At 44.3% G+C, this 24,511-nt stretch overlaps 1 protein-coding gene across 1 annotated transcript in view; it reads left to right on the top strand.

Annotated features, from left to right (window-relative positions):
- The window catches only part of SYNPO2L (synaptopodin 2 like), an 81,305-nt gene that overhangs the window by 25,711 nt on the left and 31,083 nt on the right, over positions 1–24,511 (top strand). Inside the window, exon 2 of the mRNA XM_053312162.1 lies at positions 17,426–17,577. Within this exon, the coding sequence (XP_053168137.1) occupies positions 17,426–17,577 (152 nt within the window). The remainder of the gene's footprint in view (positions 1–17,425; positions 17,578–24,511) is intronic.

Here is a 24,511-nt window from a genome sequence, read left to right as displayed (position 1 = left end):
CTGCCTTCGCACTTTCCAGACTAGACCCTGCAACAGGGTCAGGACGCATCACGGAAGTGTGCTTCCACACTTCCTGCGTCGTGACACCACAGTCCCTCCATGGACAGCAGGGTACCATTCACATTTCCAATGCCTTGTTTCGAATTTAATTGCTGCGATAGAGAGCTGGGATGTCGTATATCCAGCGTGGAAAAGTTGCTGTTTTTTCGGGTTGTTAGTTCCCCCTGCTATTTATGTTTTTAATGTGACTTGCCCGAATGGAGGCATTTTGCTGCTGATGAGCAGCTAGTCTGGAAAGCGCCCTTGTGTGGGCTCCTGCCAGCGAATTGGCAGATTGGTTGTTTTCTCTAGTGCACAAGTGAGAGAAGGCACAACCCATCCACCCTTTTGCCTGCAATAACTGACCGGGGATGACAACGAGCAGCGTACTCCTCCTTCTCCTCCACTCCTCTTTGTGTGCCTATTGCCATTCCCAATCAGCTCTTGCCAGCAAGGGAGTGGATGGGTTGCTTCTTCTCTTGCTCATGCATGAGAGAAAACAACCATTCCGCCCACTTCTTGGCAGGAACCCATGCGAGGTGAGCAGCAGAGGCAGAAGGAGGAGGTGGAGGATGAAGAGATGGTGAAGGCGAAGGTGAAGATACAAGAATGTCAATGATCCAGTTTCTCTGATTTATGCTTATTTACACTTATATGCGGGTATATATGCTTTATATACTCTCATCCTAGCTTAAGCCATTTCCTCCCGCAGTAAAGCTGGCAGTCTGCAAAAGATCCAAGGAGTTATTTGCACTTGGCTTCAGGCTTCGGGGTAAACGTGGAACGAAGCCACTTCGAAGTACACTCGTGACATTGAGGGAAGCAGCCCCTCCCCTCTGCTCTCAGTTTTCTTTTGGAACAAGTCCACATGGCATGCTCCATGTTTTCCTTCTAGACAATGGGGGTGGGGGGGAAGAGCTCCTGCAGAGATAGATATGCATTTCTGAAGAGAGCATGCCTCTTATCATGCTAATGATTCTATGTCAGTGCCTCTCTCATTTGCTCTGGTGTTTTCAGAAAAAGTAGCTTAAAACCAGCATTTTTAAAACCTGGACATACGTCGAGATAAGCTAGAATTCACACCACAAAGCCTGGTTTGTGTGTGATGTGGGCCCAAAAATCTCGAAGGGACTTGGAGGTAAGTTTGGCTGGTGTGTGAATGCACACACTCTCTTCTGAAGGAGATTCGGGGCAGAAGCCCTGTGTGTAAAGCCTCCAGGAGAGACCTGTCCTTGTGACTCTGAGAACTTTGTGCATCTACAGATCTTTCCAGTCCTCTGAAACCAAATATTCAAATATTGTGCAATTGCCCTGAGAAGTCAGGTGCAGCTTTACTCCATTGTGTCCCCTGACTTACATGGTTGAAAAAGTGAGGCGCTTCACATGATTAGTGTGAAGTGGCTCAAGGTGGTTTGCCCGCTCGCCCTGCAGACAATCGCCTGCAGAGCCCTGGACAGCGGGATCGGCCACCCACATGACTACCGGCTCCTTGACGGAGCCCGTGGGGACTGCTGGGATTGGGGGCCACTTGGCTCTGCCCCCCAGAAGTCCCAGGATGCCCTGCATGAGCATGCAGGACATTCTGGGGGGACTCCCGAGCCCGGGAGGCTGCTCATAGCCTCCCGGTCAGAGGTCTACTCATGTGTCGCAACGTGCTACGGCTGCACATAAGCAGAAAAATGAGGTTAACGGAGCACTTGGTCCATTAACCTCATTTAAGGGGAGAGGGGATTAGACATGCTCGCCGCCTTGGAACCACCAGACTTGCCCACAAGCCCGGTGGTTCTGACGATCACCAGGAAGCAGGCTAGGCTCCCTTAGCCCACTTTCTGGTGATCGTCAGAATAGCTTCCGTATGTGATGTTTGCTTTTAAGTTTGATTTATCCTATTGTAAATATTGGATGTATACTGGGTGGTTGCCCAGCTGCAGGAACCCATGAGAGATACAATGTGCAATTAGAACCAAGCTATGACATTTTTTTGTAGAGTATAATTAGATGTGTCATTTTAGATTTCAGTGTGTGTGTAGAGGGGAAGATTCATGCAGGCTCATCCCTTGCTTAGATATACTCAGAAACCACAGAAGGGCGTTCACCTTGGCTCTCTGCCATGGCCTCCCCTCAGCAGTACTAGAAAGCCACTATAGAAGGATCCCATTTGCAGACCATCTATGCCCCTGTGGCTCAGGGCAGATTGAAACTACTGAGCATGTCCTCCTATATGGCTCGTTCTATTATAGAGACATTCGTGCTTCTCTCATTCTTCCAATGTTAAGCAAGTTCCCGGGACATCCGAGACAGTTCTACGGTTCCCTGATACTCTCTGACCTTAAGCCTACCCTAACTTATAGCATTGCCAGATACTGTGCGGTTGCGATCGGCATCCGCCAGCGAATGACGGGCTCTGAGCCTTTTTAGCCCTGATTTGATTCTGTAATAGCTCACGCCTCCCCTTTTACTCCTTTTATTGGTCTTTACGTTCAATATAATTTTTACTCTGACTTCTTTAGCTCTATTATATTATGTTTTTAACTCTACTTTTTAATGGCCCCTTTTAATATCTTTTATGCATTTTATGACTTTTAAACATAGTAATAGTAGTAGTATTATATGCATCTACATTTTTAGTATTTTAGTACATTTAGCTCGTTTAGCATTTGCATTTTTAACACCCTCATATATTCTAAGTACTATTAGTTCTTTTAATGTTAATATGCATCATCACATATGTAACTACCTTCCATTTCCACTTTTATTTACTCATATTCTCTAACATGTATTTTTATGCTGGTCTATGACTGTAATAAAGGGTGGTGATGATATACTCAAAGTTTAGATCATAAATAAGAAGTGTACTTTAAGCACTTGTGCCATTATTTTTGTCATTTTTATATTTCATAGTAGCTCAAACGGAGAGCTAGGACCAAACTACATATTGTGAGCTTGTTTATTACTCAGTGATGACCTGATGAAAACTGCATGAGGCAGTGGACTTTAACCCTTTGCCTACCATAATCCTGATCCAGATTGCCCTCACCCCCTATCTCTGTTTGGGGACAATGGAAGCTTTTCTCCTGGGGCAAATAGCAACTCTGGTAGGGATGTGTAAAAAGGTTTGACTGTTTGGGGTCGAACCGAACCAACCCTTGTTCAGTCTGACCCTCGACCAAACCCCCTTGGAGGTTCATGAGTTTTTTGTTCGTTTGTTTAATTATTATTTTTTTAACTTAACCCCTCTGGGGAAGTTGTCTGAGGTGGCAGGGGGGTCTGCGGAGGTTCCAACACCCCCCCCCCGCCGGCCTCCCTTAGTCCATAGTTCAGCTGTTCAGATGGTTTTCGGCCCTTCCCCCAACGCGGCAGCCATTTTGGAGGCCACTGCACCTGCGCAATGGGCCTCTGTGTGGCCTGGCATGACTGAGGCCATGCAGAGACCCATTGTGCATGTGTGGCAGCCTCTAAAATGGCCACAACATTGGGAAAGGGTTAAGTTTTTTTAAAATTTGAAAAATTAAAGAAAAAAAGCTTGCGAACCACCCTGGACTGAACCGACCTGTGGGGGGGGGGGTGAGGGGGTGCCAGACTGAACTGGCCTGGTCCAGTTTGGGTCCAGTTTTGACACGGACTGAACCAATCCAGCCGGTTCTGTTCACACCCCTAACCTCTGGTGGGGAAAGATCTGGATCAGGACTACTGAGGCAGCAAACTTTTAAAGTCCCTCTGCCCCATGTGCCATGGTCCCATTCTTTCTTGGGCTGTCTTGCAGTTGCTTTTTAATGGACTTTAAAAAAAGGAGCAGCATGCTTCCGCTAATATGTTTCTGGGCAAAATACAAGGTGTGGTTATAACCTATAAAGCCCTAAACAGCTTAGGCCCTGGGTATTTAAGAGAATGGCTTCTTCTCTACCCCCCCCCCACTGCCCTTTTGATCATCTGGAGAGGTTGCCACCGGCTCATCTGGTGGCTTCTTAGGGGTGGGCCTGCTCCATCGCTACCCTGAGGCATTGGAATGCGCTTCCTGTTGGAATAAGAGCCTCCCCATCTCTGACAACTTTTAAAAAGATAGTTAAGACACATCTGTTCACCCAGACTTATAATCTATCTATCTATCTATCTATCTATCTATCTATCTATCTATCTATCTATCTATCTATCTATCCAATTTCTATACCGCCCTTCCAAAAATGGCTCAGGGCGGTTTACACAGAGAAATAATAAATAAATAAGATGGCTCCCTGTCCCCAAAAGGCTCACAATCTAAAAAGAAATATACGATATACACCAGCAACAGTCACTGGAGGCACTGTGCTGGGGGTGAATAGAGCCAGTTACTCTCCCCCTGCTAAATAAAGAGAATCACCACCGTAAAAGGTGCCTCTTTGCCAAGTTAGCAGGGATATTTATAGTTTTTAATAATTTTAACCATTTTAAAATTGTGTTAAATTGTAAATTGTTAAAATGTGTTAGTGTTTTAATTCTGTTTTAATTTGTACTGTTTTTATTGTAAACCACCCAGAGACATGAGTTTTGGGCAGTATACAAATATGTTAAATAAATAAATAACATTGCTATAATAATATTTGCCAACACTTATGTGGCACATTGCTTCAAATACCCTCTTAACACATGAAATGTTCTGCATCAGTGCTAGGGATTATTGTATCAGTGTTATTAACACAAGTCAGTCACACGCTCTCCCTCTCCCTCTCTCCTTTTAAACAGCAATTTGAACTAGCGTCAGTGCTGATTTCAAGAGAGGATGTTGCTGCCCATTTTTCTGCTGCATGTAGAAATCTATAGCTTTCTGCTACGAATGTCCCTCAAATCCTTGCTAAACCTGGGAGAAAAAACACCACTTTCCCTCCTGGGTGGAGTGCAGGGCACTTTCCAGATTAAACCCTACAACAGTGTCACTATGGATCTGCTAAGGGTGCTTCTATACTTCCTGTGCTGTAACACCGCCGTCCCTGCACTGACAGCAAGGTGCCATTCACATTTCCGAAGCATTCTTTCAGATTTTGTCTTTGCAATATAGTGCTATAGCACTGCATGTGCGTCACAAAAAAGTAGCTGTATTTTCCCGTTGTAGGAGTTTGAGATTCTGGGGATCGTTTTCAATATGATGCTGCCAAGCCAAAACATGTTACCCCTGATGTATCTGGAAAGCACCCAGGAGGTCTGCTTTGTGTGCATGAGGTGTCCCTGTATATACACCCCTTCAGGTTCCCATAGGAAGCATGGGAGGGATGATTGCCCTTCTGAGGTGGGGTGGAGGGAGGGAGGGAGGAGTTTTTTCCACCTTCACGCACACCTTTCCCCTCCTCTTCTTCCAGTCACCTATCTTTTAGTGTGTCAGGGGTGTGTGCAGTGGCGGCCTGTGAACGTGCCTCGGGGGGGGGGGGGCGGCGGGAGGCAGCTTTAAGAGTAAAGTAATTTGGGACTCACCTCCGCTGCCGCGGCACCTGAACGCTATTCAGAGTGACAACATGCCGCCCAGCAGCCCCTACGGTGGGGAAGCGCCTCTGCCACTCACCTGGCTTCCACAGAGCTGAGCCCTACCAGCGGTCAGGTGAGTGGCGGAGGCGCTTCCCCGCCGTAGGGGCTGCTGGGTGGCACGTTGTGGCTCCGAATAGCATTCAGGTGCTGCCGCGGTGGAGGTGAGTCCCAAATTCTTTTACTCTTAAAGCTGCCTCCTGCTGCTCCCCTGGAGGTGCATTCATGGGCCGCCACTGGGTGTGTATCTTGTTCCTTCCCCCTGTATAAGTGAGAGAGAAGACAAGGGAGAAAAGGCAAGGGCTAGGACTCAGGTCGGGGGGGGGGGCGGGGATCTCTCTCTCTCTCTCTCTCTCTTTCAGATCCCTGCCTTCCCTCAACCTTGGCCTTGTGCTGGGGATGGCCCTATCCACCCCAGCACAGCATCCCTCCAGTGGCTGTTGCTGGTGTCTGTCTTATGTTTGTTGTTTAGATTGTGAGCCCTTTGGGGACAGGGAGCCATTTTATTTCTTTATTTATTTCTATGTAAATCGCTTTGGGAACTTTGGTTGAAAAGCAGAATATAAATATTTGGCATATTCGTATCTTCTCTTCAATCATCTTACGCTACTCATTAGATCAGGGATAGCTGAGGTTTCAGCTCTGTGCACGCGCACACACACACATGCATGAGAGAGAGAAATCTGCTCCCAGTTCTCTAGTCTTACTACACCCAAGGGATGTTTGTAAAAGACACAGAGAACCAGCTTTGCTGTTACCGTGGGAAGAAGATGTGAACTCCCCCCAAAATGAAGGCTCCTGTGCCCTCCTCTTCTTCCTGACAGCAGAAACGTGCTCCGCTCTGTCCTTCCTTGTTCTTTCCCAGCTTTGCGTAGCACTTCACCACTTCAACACCAGTAGTGGAGCCAGGAGAATGGGGGCCCTTGTTTGCCCCCATCCCTGGTGGCCCTGCTGTGCACACACTGGGACTGAGTGTCTTGTGGTCTTGCGACACACTATTCTAATGAGCAGGCGCACCGGCTGGAGCTTCCCCATAGTTTTCAAGGGCTGCTGGGCAGTAGCTGCTCCCGCTCCGCTCGCCAATGCTGCCAACACCACCAAGAGGGTGGGGGAGGCGTGCTCAGCTCACACCCCACACCCCGGCCAGCCAACGCCTGCGCACATGGTGCAGCTATAATTCTCGGAATTTTCAACACCGCGGAATCAGCGTGAGGTGGTGGCAAGAGGCCTCACTGGGCCTTTGGAGCCCCCCCCCCCCGGACCTTTTGGCGCCACAGTTTAAAAAATGCAGGTTTAACTTTTTTTTTTAAAAAAAAAAACTTTTTAATTATAACTTGCGGCGGGAGGCACCTCCGAAGCCCTTCAGATCCGGGCACCAAAATCACCTAGGTGCCTTCGGGGCTGGGAATGAGCTCCTTGGGGAAGGCCGAGTCAGCCGGCTCCCAGGAGCTGGGCGGCCTGGGTTCTTTGAGCCCACCTGCCCTATTATAGCTCCACCCCGTCCAACACCTACTCACTTCATTTTTGAAATGGTGAAGCACTCTGCTAAGCAGGGAAAGAAAGAAAGCAAGCAAGCAGAAGGATGGAGCAGAGCACATTTTTGCTGACTGGGAGAAGAGGAAGGAAGGCACAAGGAAGATTGCAGTCTAACAAAAGTAAAAATGATAAAGCCTTTATTCTTACAAGTAAAAATAAGTTTATTTTTACAATTAACAATACTGTATCAACAATAAAAATTATGCTGTTTTCCCACGATGCACACATAACACTGGCGGCAACAGCGGGCAGCCATGGTGGCGGAGAGAAAAGAGGCGGGTGAACATTACACCAGTGGTTTTTAATGCGGGACTGAGGTGTCTGCAGGAAAGGCTGTACAAGAAACAACAGGAAAACCTTGAGGGTTTGCAGTCACTTTGGATAAAATTAAGTCTGCAAACCCACTGATCCAACCACAACAAACTGTCTTGTTTAGAAAGGCGCGCTCTCGCTCTCTCTGGCATGCATACCTACTGCATAAGGCCTTGTGGGCTGAAATATGCAGGCAGCTACTCCCTCTGCCCGTTTAACAGCAGCCCCTGAACACAATTTCACTAGAACCCAGCAGAGGCTGAATTTCAAGGGATGAGTGTATTATTAGAACGTAATTATAAAGAGGACCCCCCTCTAACAACATGATTTCTATTATCAAAGCTAGAGATTAGTTTTAGATTATACTGTAGGTATAGAACTAAAAAGAAATCACATTGGCTCGCTCTGCTAATATGATGACCTTGTTTTTCTTTACTTCTGTTCTCTGCACTACAAGGGACCTATGTATTCCAGTTAGTGTTAGAGACAGGTTAGAGCAACTTCCAGCATTTCTCTTTTTGAAAGTGGAGTGGCCGTTCCTTCTGTGTCTCAGTATGCTTTGATGAAACCTAATATTTTTTATACTGAGTGTCAGCTAACTTAGCATACAAAGAGCTTCCTGGTTCATCTTCTAAAACATATTGTAGACCACAACCTGCACCAAAATCTAGGTCACTACCTTTTGGTTTTTAATTGGTCCTAATGAAGTTGTTATGATATGTTCTTGTCTGAAGTTTTCAGAGAAAGAATGCAGTTTTTACAAGCTGACACCTAAGTATCAAAGTGAGGCAATATCAGGGGGAAATGAAAGGACAGATGTTTTTCCACCACTCAGATCTAGCATGTCAAAGGCTTATATCTATGTAGCTAGGTAAGAAGCTATTCTTTTCCTGCATACATTCCTGCTTATCAGCTGGTATGAAAAGCAGCTTATGGCCACCCGCTGCTCATCCTCAGGGCTCAAAGGGATATGTCACTTTACCATTAGCCTTAAAGACGAACACATGTATTGTGGCAGAAGCTTTTATGGGTTACAGTCCATTTCATCTGATGCATGAAGCATTACGTTCTTTTTAAAAAATGTAATCAATTATTTTACTGCAATCCTTTCAACTGTCATGTAGGGCAAGCCAGTATAACTATCCCCATATTGTGGATGTGGGGTGTGGGTGGGGAGGTTGAGAAAGAATTGCTTACCTAAGGCCATAGCAGAAGGGAGAGGCATGCCATGGACGACCTGATTCATACATGTCTAGCAACAGTGTCAGAGAGGTTTTGCTCAAGATTCATACAGGAGAATGGGGAAGGATGGGTTAAACACATGATTCTATTCTGCCCTTTAGGGAAAGATGCCTCTAACCCAGGGCTGCACAACTCTGGCCCTCCTGCAGATGTTGGACTACAGTTCCCAGAATTCCTGACTATTGGCCATTGTGGCTGGGGATTATGGGAACTGTACTCCAGCAACAGCTGGAGGGCTAAAGTTGTGCATACCCTCCTCTAACCCAATCTGAGTAATGCCGGAGTAAATGGGGACAATTGATATTAGTGGGAACCAGTAGATTTGGGCCTAGAAGATCTGGGGCCACAGCAGTGAACTCAGTATGTAGCCTTGAGAAGGTCATTTTGTTCCATCCTCCCATATATCAAAACAGAATAAGGGATGCTTTTAACAGAAAACTCATTGAAAACCATGACTATACTGAAGCAGTGAAAAAAAGGTAAATACAATGTTATAAATTGTTATAAAAATACTAAAGTAGCAGGCTTTATAATGCCATCATATAAATGTGTGATATGCCATTCTGGACACTTCACCTCAAAACGGATGTAGGAGTTAGCGGAGGCGGAGCCAAGCGAGATGAGGCAGCAGACAGGCAATTGTTTTTTGCAGTCGTGAAGGTGGTTTGAAAGAGGAATCACTACTCATGGTGTAGGTACTCATCTCACTTTCATTTCTAGTCCACAAGTTAACTTTTTGCACGCTTTTATACAGTTTTTAAAAATCTGCAAAACCTGATCACAAGTAATAGGGGGATAAAAGAAATGTAAGTATATATCTGCCATGCTGATGACATTTTCATATTTTGAACAAAGGCATAAAATGATGGAAGACTGAACAAAGAGTACATTTTTGCTAAATCTCAATTTATATCCCTCAGATACTGAATCATGCTGCAAGGCATTCAGCAAGATCCCTTGAAGGTTGCTTTCCAGAGCCCAAATATGTCCATAAACTGTGCAGATATCTTGGAATGGCCACATATCTAGGCTGTTTTGTACCAAATTTGGCAGTAATCACAAAACCAATGAAAGAACTGTTAACTGAGAAGAACAGATGGAGTCGAAGCTCACCATAACACTAAACTTTTAATCAAAATTATATTCAGTTCATCCTTATTATTAACCTAGTATGATCCTATTTGGGAGACATTAATAATTGCAGATCCTCCATTATTTGTTCTGGGAGAGATGTTATAGCAACACCAAAGCACAAGACATTGGGACCCTATCATTTTTGTCTCAGGCTCTCACATCAGCAAAAACAAGATATCTGCCAATAGAAAGAGAAGAGACCTTGCACTGAAAAACTTTGCTAGCTGCTAAGTTTGTTTTCAACACCAGCCAGTCCCAGTAGAGTTCTGTATCATGACAGAATTACAAGATTATCCATGGCAAATGTTGGCAGCAGATCTACTTAAGACTCTGTTTATCTTGCCATCATTAAATATTATTTCTACTGCTTGGAGATAGCAAAATTACAAAGAGCTAACATGGAAAGTGTGATTATCATGCTACAGAGCACATTTGCTCACCATGGAATACCCTCCAGTTTGATAACAAATAATGAACCACAATTTTCTGGCACTGGTTCAAACAAGTTGCAGTTGACTTTTATTTTCTGACTACTCTGAGCAGCAGCACGCTTCCTGGCACTCCCTGCGGTGGCGGATTGGCTCCGCCATTCACCTGGCCAAAAGTGAGGGAGGGGCTCTGTGGAAGCCAGGTGAGTGGCAGAGCAGATCTGCTGCCGCAGGGAGTGAAGGGCAGCACACTGCTGCTCAAAGTACTTTACAGCTGCAGCTGGAGCGGAGGTAAGCATCTATTAATTTGTGCTTAAAGGTTAGGGATGTGCACGGACCTGTTCAGAGGCCCTTTTATGGGCCTCCGAACAGGTTTAAACACTGGCCAGTTCAAATGTTCGGGGGGGGAGGTAGGACTTTAAGGGTGGGAGAGGGTGCACTTACCCCTCCCCCCACTCCCCCCCCACCAGCGCTGGAGTCCTGTAAAATATTTCAGGGTGGCAGTGTACCTCCCTGCTACCCCTTCCACTCTTCGGCCCGAAGTGGTCGGAAGTACTGGGCGCACATGCGCATGCCAGGTGGATGCATGTGCATGTGACGTGTGTGCTTGTATTCATCAGACGGGCTTGCACACAATCGCAATGTGCGCACATGCGTGCCTGACGTGCACATGCGCGCCTGGTACTTCTGGCCACTTCTGGCCAAAGAGAGGAAAGGGCAGCAGGGAGGTCGCCACCCCGAAAGCCTTTACAGGACTTCAGTGCCAGCGAGGGGAAAGTGGGGGAGGGGTAAGTGCACCCTCCCCTGCCCTTAAAGTCCCACCCCACTCCTTTGAGCCACCCCTGCCCGGTTCCATGCACATCCCTATGAAAGGTGCCTCTTGCCGCCGGCCACTCCTGAGTACTACATTTTGACTAGTGCAGAAACTCCTCACTATGTAGTGAGGACAACAGAGACACTCCTCTGGCAGAATGTAAAGCACCTCCTTCACATTCCTCTTCTTCATTTTTCTAAATCAAGAGTACCAGAAGGATTAGATTTGTAGAAGAGCTAAGTCCTGTTCAGACATTCAAACAAAAGAGGCAAGTGTTGTAAGTGTGATGGGGCTTGTTTCCATGGTCAGAAGGCTGGGGTGCCCCAAACAAGCTCCATTACCAGGGAGCTTTACACACATGACTTTTAGTTCAAATCTCCTCCAGAATGGAGTGTGCCAGTCCATATATTAGCTGCATTTACAACAAAGTTGCTGTGGGCTGTCAGGGACCAGTACAGACAGGGCTCTGTTTTCCCCTGAATCATGGCTGCGCATTCTAGCTTAGCCCAAATTATGTCCAGCTTTTTAAAATCCTCTATTTTCAGTGGCTTAAGAACAAACAAACCGAGGCTTCTGTTTTGCCCTGAAGTTTCTCTGTGATGTGTAGAGGAGCCATTGCCGATAATTCAGCTTCTTTCCAAACTCACACTTCCTTTCTTTCTTTCTTTTTTGCTCAGTGGATTTCCATAACACCAGGTGTCAGCAAAGGAGAGTTTGACAGCTCAGTCTGCTGTGCTCTTTGAGTGATTTGCAATTGCAAGCGCTGGGGCTGGCGGGGAGGGGTTGTGGCAGATTGCTGCAGTTTTGTGGAGGGAGTCCAGAAGGGGAGGGGGAGGGAGAAATTCCTGAGTTAAACACAAGCACATGCAAACTGTGGGTCTTAGATGTAACCTGAGCCCTTTGTGTCTGAGCTGTTTTTTCTTCATCACAGAGAGAAAGCAATGATTTCACAAAGGCAAGTTCATTATAAAAACCAGCAAAGATCTGGGTCAGATTCGGCAGGTTGGGGTTAAGCGTTCTGTTGTTTTGGCTAGTTAATTTTGGGGAAATCCAGCTGGCTTTCAAACTAAAAAAAAAGTTATAATGAAGGGAGGTGTCTTGTGTCTCCTCCTGGGATGTGATTGGTGGGAGAAAAAATCCGGAGCAAGCAGTGGGAATGCACATAGGAGAAAGATCGCAAGGAATGCGGGGAGGAGCCAATGGCTATGTGGATGGTCCATCTAATCCCCTGAATTAAACTGCCTCAAATCTGATCCGAAGCAGATTCGCTCTTTGGATACCCCAAGGCATAAAGCCATGTGTGAATAACTCCCAGGAAGTTTTTCACACCCTGCTTTTAGTTTTCATCTCCTCTGGAATGGAGGGTGCGCATTCACATATCAGCCAAATTTACCCCAAAGTCCCTGTGGGCTATCGAGGAGCATTTCACACACAATTCAGGTTTTTCCTTGAGCATTAGAGTGTAACCCGATTTACGACCGGGGTAAAAAAAAACCATTTTTTGTGTTGGTTTTCTTGGGACATTTAAATTTGCAGTACAGCCTCACAGAAAACCTGCGGTAAAGCCTGCTGTCTGGGAAAGCCCCAGGAGTATGGATTCCCCTGAAGCATTTGAGGAGATTCCCCCTCATTTTACTGAACTCCCCCTTGCCAAAGCAAATAATCCATGTCTCCCCCGCAAAAGTGTGTATCCTCCCTACAAAAGAAATTTAAGTGAAGAGTTGCTCCTCAAGCTTTTGCTCTGTCTGAACCTCTGTCCATCGCACTTATAGTGCTTGCCTCTTCAGACAAATGCCATAGGCGTGGAGAGTATAGCAGTGTGAGGCTTCTCAGCATGTCAGCAGCAGGGTGGGGCTTACTGGCTATCTCTATCTATCTATCTATCTATCTATCTATCTATCCAGACAGGACTCTAGTGGTTAAAGACCATATTCTTAGAACAAGTGCTGTTCCCATCATGTAATAGCATAGCAGAACTTGCCTTTGTATGTAATAAAGGGAAAAGCTTGTTAAGGGGTGGGCTGGCTGCTAGGAATGTGCATGGAACCAGCTCCCTTCGAGCTGATGGTGGGGTGGGGGTGGCTTTAAGGATGGGGGAGGGTGCATTTACCTCCCACACACACACGCTCCCCCCTCCGGCGCTCTGTGTATAAATAGTCCAGCGGGGTGGCAGAGTACCTCCTTGCTACCCCATTGTTTCACTGACGCGCGCACGGCATTTCTGGTCAGTGAAACAACAGGGCAGCAAGGAAGTACGCTGCTGCCCCACCGGACTATTTATACACAGAGCGCCGGAGAGGGGGAGCTTGGCAGGGGTGGCAGCAGGAGGGGGGGGTTAAGTGCACCTTTAAGTGTTAAAGCTACCCCCACCCCTGCATTCAAACTGGTTCGAACACGGGGGTTCCAAACCTGTTCGGCGTTCTATTCTTAGAACGCCAAACAGGTTTGTGCACATCCCTACTGGCTGCCACTGAATCACCATTTTATATGACTTGTAAAGCAGGTATGGTCTACTTCTCTGTAACCATATCTGCCAACATGTCCCCATTCAGGTGAAGGGGAAAATAGGGACATTTTGGCAGATATGTGCATGAAGCAGCTGGGAAAGGGAGGAGCAGGAGCCCTCTAAAAGTTTTTACTTCTGCAGAAGGTGTGAGCCTCAGAGAGTGAAGAAAGAGGCAAACAGATGCTGTTCTCTGGCTAGCAGTATAACTGTCTGGCCTCTATTGCTACTGTCAAGTTCCTTTTGTAAATATGTGTAGTGGTGGTTATAATTTAGAAGCGCATCCATGTAGGGAACATGGAGGATGGAAGTTTGCAGAGGGTACCTAGAGGCTTGAGAGGGTGGAGCTGAGCAAGAAGACATTTCATCAAAGATATAGATACATAGATCTGTCATCTGTTTGGCAACAAAACCTTACGTTTACTACTACTTTGTCGGTGTGACCTTCATGTAATTGAACCCTTAAATTATCACATGATGCCAGAGTGAGATGCCAAAAAACTCCTGAAGCAGGAGTAAGGACAGCTGAATATTATGGGCAAGAAGATGCTTACTCATTGATTTGAGGCCTGGTTGCAGACTAATAGCAGCAGAAAGGTAATTAGGGAGCTTTTGGAACTCCTATCCAGCCTGTAGATATCTGGCAATATTGCAAAAAAATTCAGGCAGATATTTATTTGGTTGCCCGAAAAATTGGATAGTAACATAATCCATCTTGTTGTATGTGGTGGAGGATGAAATGAAGAAAGATGACACCATGGGAGTGTTGAAAGAGCAAACACTTGAAGGGTGGCCAGAGGACTGCAGCAGCTGCGATCCAAGCAAATTCAATTTTGGGTTCAGATCCTGGTTTGGTTAGAGTAAGCCAAGATTTCTGTGTTCAGGTGTAACAAGCAATCCTGCCTTGTCCTAGCCAGAATCATAAGTACTATAGAATTCTCTCGCATGCACTCCCAGGGCCTGGGACATCACACAAAGCCAGGATTTAATCTTCACTCCACATGACGTCCAAACTGGCCCAATATGTTCCACAGAGGATCCTCCTGAATTTAGTTTTGACTTCATGAGTGTAGACTTTACTATGCTCACTTGTATTAGATACAATTTTAAGCCAAATGACTTTTTAGGACCTAATATAATAGCTGACATCTCAACTTAATGTGTTGTTTGTACTCTATTGTAATGACTATACAATAAAATGATTTATATATATCCTGACATACCTTGTGTCAATATAACACGGTTTCCTGGCATGTGTGGGTGGGGGCGGGGGCGTGATTTTCAGCATGCTAAGTCTGGATGTCAGCCTATAAATGATTAAAAATTTAAAAACAGTGTAATTAAAAATTGATTTTATAACCCGTGCTGGATCAGAGGCATATATCCTTCTTAAGAAGTCTTGAACAACAGGGTCTCTTGAGTTTAAATATTCTTTCATAACTAGAGCAAATGTAAATAAATGGTGACATATTTTATAGTATCCCAAACAGCATGGGGGAAAAGAACATGGAAATTTTTCCTTTCTCTGAAAATAAACAGGATTATCCAAATGAAATGTATAGGCCATAGATTTGTGCAACATATTACCACATGATATTGTGATGGCCACTAGCATAAATGGCTCTAAAAGGGAATAAACACGCAAGTGCTTTGATAGGCTACTCAAACTGGTAACCAGAAGTGCAGCCTGCAAGTTTAGGAATAGTGCCGTTTTAACTACAAGAGATGGAGACTGTCCCAAGGGATGAATATTATTGTACACTGTTTGTGAACTTCCATGGCATTGAGCTGACCACTTCCAGACAAGTCTATAGCTCCTATGGGGACCTGACTGTATTTGGGCAACTGACATTTAAAATCAAATTCAGTTTAAATTATTAGATGAATTTCAAACATATTTAGGGTTTTGATTCATCCCACCAACTCACAATGCCCGCCCCCCCCCCCCCGCCAGTGTACACTTAGCCTCCTCGCCATATGATTTCTGGCTATGAGCCTGCTGCTAGAAAGAAGTAAGACTGAAAGCAGAACTTGACAGACTGTATGTCTATCCCAATGTGAGTTCTTCTGTTCTTAATTGATGTGCAGTTGATGTATGGGCATTATAAGTGAACATAATAATAAAGTAATGGGCTTTCCTGACAAAATCAGTATAGATATCAAGCCAAATATGGCCTGTCACTGCTATACAGACAGAAGATTTGGGGTTCTTTTGAGATGTGTATGCAATTTCTGTCAGTGTACTTAAAAAAAAAGCATGATTGGCTCTTGGAATCTTTCTGATTATAAAGTGTATACCCCACCCCCAAAAAGAAAGAAAAAGGGGTGAAAACAGCTCATAGTGTTTGGTGAAATGGGAAGAGACCATGATGTGAGTGATGTGGAAATATTATTGTAGACTTGTGAGTCTGAGGCCTAGTTCTCACAGCAGCAGCTGAGGAGATAAAACACTTCCAGTCTACAGACAGGGGCTTGTATAATTGGGAACCAAACCACACGTTACGTCAAGTACATCTTTGACTCTGGCATGCTTAGTTCTCTTTTTCTTAATTATCAGCTGTGGAGAGGCCTGATCTGAATTGGGACTATCGGGGGGGGGGGCTTTGACCTTTTGCCCCCACTACACTCCCAATCCAGATTGCCCTCTGCTGCAACTGTTTGTGTGGGAAAGAAGGTGCCATTGACACCATCGACAGCTTCCCTCCCACTCCCAGGACAAATAGCTGTCATTGAGAGGAGGGATCTGGACCAGGACTGTGACAAGGACAAAGAGTTAAATGTCCCCGCCTACAGGCTGCATTTTAGGGGTGGAAATCAAACACACAAGATCCAATGACATGCTTGAAGTAATGTGTAATTTGGCCCTGAATGCTTCTTCAAACAACCCCACCTCATCCCACGCATTAGAAAACTAGATGCCAGGGAGTTTAATTCAGGAGCATTCAATCAAGCCCCTGCTAGCAGTCTGAACTGGTACAGTCCAGATCCAGCTTTTGCTCTGTTATTTGCTGCCTGTGAGAACTAGGCCTAAGACTTCTTTGTGTGGCATAAGAAGAAAGAGGAAGTGGCACTGTCATCTTTTTATACTTCCACTGTAATGTTTGAAGGTAGGCATTATCTGGGGAGATATTATTATATGGGGGAGAAACATGATCAGTTTTTGCACTGAGAATACTTCAATTTGTCCACAAATGAAATTTACCCTTTTTGTATATTGTAGCAAAAATGCAGCATGCTTGAGCATTTCGCTTCACCATTCATTGTAAACTTGGAAGTGGATATTGGCAAAGAAAGTCTTGTCTCCTTCCCATCATGTATATTACTAGAGAACAGAGTCTCCCTGCCTGGCATTTAGTTACTATCTTTGCTATATCCTTACCCTATCTCTGCTACAGGTGTGTTTCCAGAGCCAGGGAGTGAGATCATCAGACTCATTTTTTCAACCTTCAAAGATGTAGTCAGATGCCATAACCAGTAGAATGTCTTTCCTCTCAAAATGCAGCAGAACCCCTTCTCCACAATTGCAGTAGTAATGGAATTTGCATTAACAAGATGGTTACCAAGAAGAAAAAGTAATGAAGACAGATACAGTGATAAGGGATATAAAGGGCATCCACAATGCAGAATAATCTGGATTAGACAGTGTCGGATAAGTGTGCTATCACTCTGTCACTTCAAATTCAGAATCTTTTTCTGATCCTGTAGAGTTGGGAGTAGATGGCATATGACTACAGAGATTAGCAGTGTAATTAGCAACATAAAAATCCTTTGTGGAGGACCTGAGCTTCTAGGATTAAAGTCCAGGATTCACTTGTCCTTATTTGGCAGTGTTGGAAGACATTTTGAGAAAGCCAAGCAGGTAATCCATTGAGGCTGTATTTCCTCCCCACTCCCTCTCATACTCCCCTTTCTGCTTTCCCTTCTTAGATCCGCAAAAGAAGCAAAGCCTGCCGTGGGGGCTTATGGGAAAATGATGAACTTGTATCCATCAATGGGAAACCATGCACTGGTCTCTCTCATGCCAGTGCTATGCAGATCATTGACTCTTCCAATGGTATCCTCAGCATTGTTGTAAAAAGGTAATGATGGTAGTTGGCTACTTGTGTTGGCAGAGCTGAATGAAAAATAATAGTGCTGGGTCATATTGCTTTATCTCATCATGTAAATTGTAAATTGTGTGTTTTTAATATAAGGTGGTATAAGGCAAAAGAAACTGCTTTCATGAACTTTTCAGTCTAATAATTTGTGACATCCTAAATATTTCTAATTACCTCCATTCACTCCAGTCCCACAAATCATGGAAATCTCAGATTAAAGAGATTCCCTATTAGCAGTACAGAGTTTCTGTCTGGAAACAGAGCTGTTTATTGGAGAATCTCAGAATGGCTTACTTGGGGTTCTCATAGGATCTCCCCTCCAGATAGTGACCAAGCTGAGGTGTGATCAGAGGCGTATCTTGGGAAAATAGCGCCTAGGGCAAACACTGAAATTGCGCCCCCTGTTCAAACATCTTACACCCATCTTTCAGATAACTTTACCATAATATCAGCTAAAAAATACAAGTCAAGCTTGTTAATCTTTTAATGTTTCAAAAACTATTTAGCAGTGGACGTAGCCAGACAAAAAATGCTGGAAAACTATGAATTTCAGTATGCTGGGGCTCAAGAAATACCCAAATACTATGTGGAGGTATACTTGGAAAACTAAACAGAAGTGCCTGTCTAATTCTCTACTATGCATTGTAGCATAGCTATTACATAAGTTTTAAAAATAAATGGAGAATTTGACTTTTCCTAGATACTCTGAAAATAATTAAAGGATATGCAGAGCAAACTGTGTCACTGCTTGGAATATATTCTAGTATTTCAGAAAGACAATTAAAATGAGAGAAAGAGAGCAAGAAACTCCCAGTGGGCCTTAATACTAAGGATTTCACAGTGATTCAGAGATAAACTCACCATTAATAACCATATTATTAAGACATCACATTTAACTCACTTATCACAAGAAGCAAAGTAAGAGCAAATGAATACAATCCTAGCTCATAGACTTCAGCTCAGTATTCACAAGCCCTGATTCTCTGTACTTAGTGCCAAACTAAGTATGTCTACAGTGACTTATATTATATATATGTGTGTATGTATGTATGTGTGTGTGTGTGTGTGTGTGTATATATATATATATATATATATATAAATAAAATTACCTGTAGCCCATTGGGGGGGCTTCCTAAAGACCATGTGTAGGGGGTCTGCAAAGGTTCCCCCTCCCCCCACTGGCCTCTAATGCCTCACAGGGCCCATTTGAGCATGTGTGGTGGCCGTTTTTTTAAAAAAATTTAAAAATAAAATGGCCACTGAAAACAAAATGGCCACCACACATGCTCAAATGGCCTCTGCAAGGCCTGGCATGGCCTAGGGCCTCACAGAGGCCATGTGAGCATGCACGGTGGCCATTTTGTTTTTGGCAGCCATTTAAATTTTTTTTTTAATTTTTAAGAGTGGCGCCCCCCTTCAAGTGGCGCCCGGGGCACGTGCCCTGCCTGCCCCACCCTAGATACGCCCCTGGGTGTGATTAGCTTTAACATTTAGCACTAAATGGATTATTGTGTAAGAAAAGCTTTCTCATGCAGCGTTCCAAGCCCTTGGGATCTCTTTTAAACCCTGGATGCCTTGCCTGCCTCTACAGTGTTAGGAGGACTCCAGGGGTTTGTGGCCTGAGTGGGTGCTGCACTGACATACTAATGTTGCATGCATAGCAGCCAGTTTGAATATGAAATCAGCCACAGGGAAAGCTGCATTGGTATGTTCTCGCTCATTTGGCACCAGATTTAAATAGGATCAATGTGATAGGATACTATACTCTCCAAGTCTCATTCTCCAGTTTTAGCCTATAGCATGCAGTAGCTAAATATAGGTTGATGGTGACTTCACTTTCTTTTAAGCTGGCATAATTGGGATTATTTTGTATAATTGCATTGGAAAATAGCCTTCAAGACATGCTAAGTGGTGCTATAATTCTTAAACAGCTTTGCTTAGGAAGAATCAGCATGCTTCCGCAAAGAGAATTCTTACCTCAGCAACCTTTAAGAAATCTAGGAGTGTATCCACAATATATTACACAGGCAGGATCCTGTAAACATCATATCATATATACAGTTCCAACGAACCTAAGCAGTTCTTTGAATCCTAAATGAAGCCAGCATGAGCCCGACTGGAAAGGTAAATGGCTGCCAGCTGGACCATGATTTAAAGTGGTGGTTTTTGAAACAGTGGCTGGAGCATTGCCAGCTGGCAGACATCATTCATCATCTGCATGTATTCTGCATGCGAACTTCCAGTTGCCCCCTATCCTGCCCTGTGCCCTCTGTTAAGGAAGCTGTCAAGTGTATATGTTGTTATAGTCATTTATTTATTAGATTAATATGCTACGCGTTCAGAACAGCTCATAAGAATACAATTAAAAAAACAATTTGACATGAAAACCGTAATAAACACAGAGAAGCAGATTTTAAGAAACTGCAGTTTAATACCTTAAACAGCCTGAACAAATAACAACATATTCAGCAGGCACTAAGAAAAATATAAAGAGAGGAAGTTCCACAGAGAAGATGTCACAACAGAAAAGGCTTTGTTTCCAATCACCACCCACCTCACCTTGGAAAGTATAAAGAATGTTGGTATGATTTCTGGACACAGCTTTAAAGAAATTAAAGAGCCCTTCCTCTTCCTAGTTCTCTCTTTCAAAGCCTTCACTTTCCCCTAGCTTAGGTGGAGACCCTCTTTCCTGGGGGCTTTGACTGAACCCTTCTCCCAAGATCTCAGTCAATCAATCATCTTTATTATGGTCCAAGACTAGCATAAGATAAAACAGTAGAGCATGATTCAAAATAATAAAAGCAAATTATGGAACCATAAAACTATATTACTTTAAAATTACTACTCTAATAGTATAAAGCTATATTATAATTCTATAACGCTGCTATCCTTAGAAAAGAGGGTAGCTATGAGATTATTAAACAGCTGTATTTTAAAAATTATGAACATTTAAATGTGCAATATATAAAATGCAAAAAGCGGTGGCTAAAATGAGGGTATATAAAACAAGGCATCTAAAGAGGAGCACAAAAAAGATAAAATAGTCAGCGGTTTAAAACTATGCAGAGCTGATACAAGGGAATGGGCTGGCAGTCACGACCCAACAGATCCTGCACACTGCCATGCAAAACTTGGCAATGTTATACGTGAAGGTCGGGTCTTCATCCAAAAGCAGCAACCGGGTATATAAAATGCAAAAAGCAGTGGCTATAAAATAAGAGATGAACACTAGAAAAGATAAAAAGTCAGTAGTTTAAAGCTATGCAGAGCTGATGTAAGGGTATGGACTGGCAGTCATGACCCAGCAGATCCTACACACTGCCATGAAGAACTTGGCAGTGTTATAAGTGAAGGCTGGGTGGGTCATCATCTGAAAGCAACATCCGGGTATAGACATGGTTTGGGTGGCCAGGGTAGTTGCGAAGTAGCAGAAATATAAGCTTGACCCGACTGTCTCTGTAAAAGGGGCAAAAGAGGAATACATGTTCTGTGGTTCCGATCTCCCCAGTCTCTCTGCAATTGAGATCTTTCTGTATTTGCCTTCCAATACAGTAGAGGGAAGGCATGGCAACGGGCAAGAGTATAAGCCAGGCCTGCTCAACTTTGGCCCTCCTGCAGATGTTGGCCTACAACTCCCATAATTTCTGGCTATTGGCTACTGTGACTGGGGATTATGGGAGTTGTAGTCAAAAACAGCTGGGGGGCCTAAGTTGAGCAGGCCTGGTATAAGCCCTTCCATGGCTTGGGATTTCTAGCTGTGACAGGTAAGCAGCAGGGGAGGCAGAGTATCTGAGCCTTTCCAAGGATAGGAAGGATGGAACCCTGACAAGGTCACTCTGGTGCTCAGTGTCCATTATAATCTGTTTGATGGCTGTTTTTACCTGGTCATGGTCCATAGCAAGGGGGGAGGGTTAAAGCCCAGGAGCAACAATTTAGTCCACATGGCCCTTTAACAGGAAGATTTAAAACTGTCCTGTAGGGTCAGAGGGGCCAAGCCCCGAGGGCTGAGGGATAATTTAAGCCAGAGATTAAGAATGGACAACCACACTCTGGCCCCAACCTTTATCATGCCCATTTCCAAGTGTAGGGCAGTGTTTCAGACACAGCGAGGCACATGGAGGGCCACTCTTAGAAATTTGGACTGCACCAGCAACAAGGGGGCAAGATTGGAGGGGGCCCCCAATTGGGCACCATAGAGGAGTTGAACCAGCGTCTTGGCCTCAGATAACTTGGCCTCAAAAAAACAAATAACTTGAGTGCTGTGGGTACGTAATGGCCCCCTCTAGTCTGTAGGAATTTTAGAATGGTGGTGGAACTCCTCTGAGTGGTGAGAATGAGATGGTTGCAGCGGGACTTGCCCAAGATCTTTTAGCATCCTTTTGAGCTCCCTCTGAAGATTAAGATCTGCATCCTGATCTCCTGTCAGGATGCCTTCTCACCTTTTGTCTCCCTGCCAGGGATTTACCATTGCCATCTCCTGCGCAGTATGAGAGGATGCCTTTCAGTATCTTCCTATATTGCTGCTGCCCAATATAGGTCATGTTTCCCATAGTCTGGGAAACATACCAGCAGGGATTCAAACCAGCAACCTCTGGCTTGCTAATCAAGTCATTTCCCCACTGTGCCATTAGTTGGCTTATTAGGTAGGTAGAGTCATCATATTTCCCCCCAGAAGGCTCTGGATGCAGCTTCATTGCAGAGTACTTTGGAGGAAAACGGCAGCCCCTATTGACAGATGCATTTTTAATGCCAACCACTAATTTCTTCTCATGATTCTGAAGAACTGCGCTGCTGCCACCACTCCTGCTACACTGTCAAAATTCCCACCCCTGAAATAGCACCCATTTTTACTCCAGTTTTGCCCCTGTCCTAATTGTGGCTGAAATCAAAGTTTGAGAGGGGCTGCTCAGGTTGTATTATACTAAGCCCTGTGTTGAAGAAACCCACACTTTGTGCTGAGAACAGATAATGTAAATAGATACATTTACAAATTTTGCTTAATTTGCAGGAATTTCCCCCCTGATTGTTTTATATAGGGGTTTAGGGGATGGGAAGGATTGTTATCAACTATTGTCTGCATTTCATAATTTTCTAACCATATATTGACACTATTCACACGCGCAGGCAAAAACTGGGTTAAGAATGCCCAGCCCGATTTTGCCTGCATGTGTATACCTCCAGGATCAGGCCAATCCTGGTGGCACCTTGGCAGCAAACCTGCCTCTGCAGCCACCCTCCTAAACGCGGTTAGGAGAGCAAGTTTTCTGGATTATGTGCCAACCCCGGTGCAAGCATCCAAGGCAAGCAGACTGCAGGGCTCCTGGACAGCGTCGGGGAGGGGAGGAGGGATCCCCATAATGCACTGTGCACTCGTGTGGTGTATTATGGGAGTTCCAAGGGAATGGGTGACACAGGGCAATGCATCCCGAAACTCCAACCCTCCATGCTGCTGGCAGTAGCCAGCAATCTTCTGGGTGGGTGATCTGCCTGCACAATAAGCTTGTGATTGTCTGCAGGGAGGAAATTTTTTCTTGCCCTTTCTCACTGATCATGAGAAAGGGTTCATTGACTTTTTACACATTAAAGCTTTGATTCTCAGGTAAACCATATAGAACAGCATTTGCGCTATGTCTGTGTATATATATATATATATATATATATATATATATATATATATAATATTTCTATATGCCTAATATGTGTACACAAGTTAAAACAAAACAAATATAAAACAGTAAAAACAATTTTTAAAAGTTAGCAATTTAATGGGGATACAAACAATTAAACAGTTTAAAATTAACTTCAGTTAAATGTATAATAAAACAGGTGTGTCTTGAGGGTCTTCCTAAAAGCAATCAGAGATGGAGATGCTCTTATTTTGAGAGGGATCACATTCCAAAACCACAGGGCATCCACAGGGTATACCCGGTCCCAAGTCACCACCAAACGAGCCAGTGTTAACCATAACTGGACCTCTCCAGATGATCTTAATAGGCAACAGGGTTTGTGACAAAGTAGGCACACTCTTAAGTACCCTGGACCCAAGCCATTAAGGGCTTTATAGATAATAACCAGCACTTAGTATTTTGCTCATAAACATATTGGCAGCCAGTGCAGTTCTTTTAAAAGTGTGTAGCAAATTAAAACCTTTGTCTCAGAGCTAGCTCACATGTGGGAAAGAAAATGCCGAGTCATCTCTGCTGAGCTGCCTGAGTGGACTTCTCATAAAACCTTTCTGTATTACCGGTAGATTCAAAATGCTTCCACCAAGCACCCTAAAACTTGTAGAGAACTGGACCAGTAGACTGGGTGCTGTAATCTAAAGTCCCTCTGTAATTGGTTATTGGGCAAATACACCAGAGAAATCCCCCTTCTTCTACTGAGTTAAAAACCCACTCTGAGTGGCTTGTAAAAAAGAAAGAAAGAAAGAAAACAGAAAAAGAAAACTTTTATTCAAAAGGCTACAAAAATAGATTGTCTCAAGCCTCAGTAATTGATTGATTGATTGATTGATTGATTGATTGATTAACATTTGTACACCGTGCCAAACTTTCTTCTCTGGGCAGTTAACAATAGTATAAAACAAGTTAAAATATATACAAAAACTTTAAACAATCTAACAATTTAAAAATCAACCAAGAATTAAAAGCTTAAAATTTAAAGAACAGAAAAAGCTTGGGTGAAGAAGTGGGTTTTCAAATGCTTTCTAAAAATTGTCAGAGATGGGGAGGATCGTATCTCAGCAGGGAGCGCATTCCATAATCTCAGAGCAGCAACCGAGAAAGCCCGTCCCCGTGTGGCCACCAGCCAAGCTGGCAGCAACTGGAGACGGACCTCTCTGGACGACCTCAATGGGCGGTGGAGATCATAATGAAGAAGACGTTCTCTTAGATACCCAGGGCCTAAGCCATTTAGG

The sequence above is a fragment of the Hemicordylus capensis genome, chromosome 3 (assembly GCF_027244095.1).
Source record: "Hemicordylus capensis ecotype Gifberg chromosome 3, rHemCap1.1.pri, whole genome shotgun sequence".
NCBI lineage: Eukaryota > Metazoa > Chordata > Lepidosauria > Squamata > Cordylidae > Hemicordylus > Hemicordylus capensis.
The sequence above is the reverse complement of the archived record's forward strand: the minus strand, read 5'-3'. Positions and strand labels throughout refer to the sequence as shown.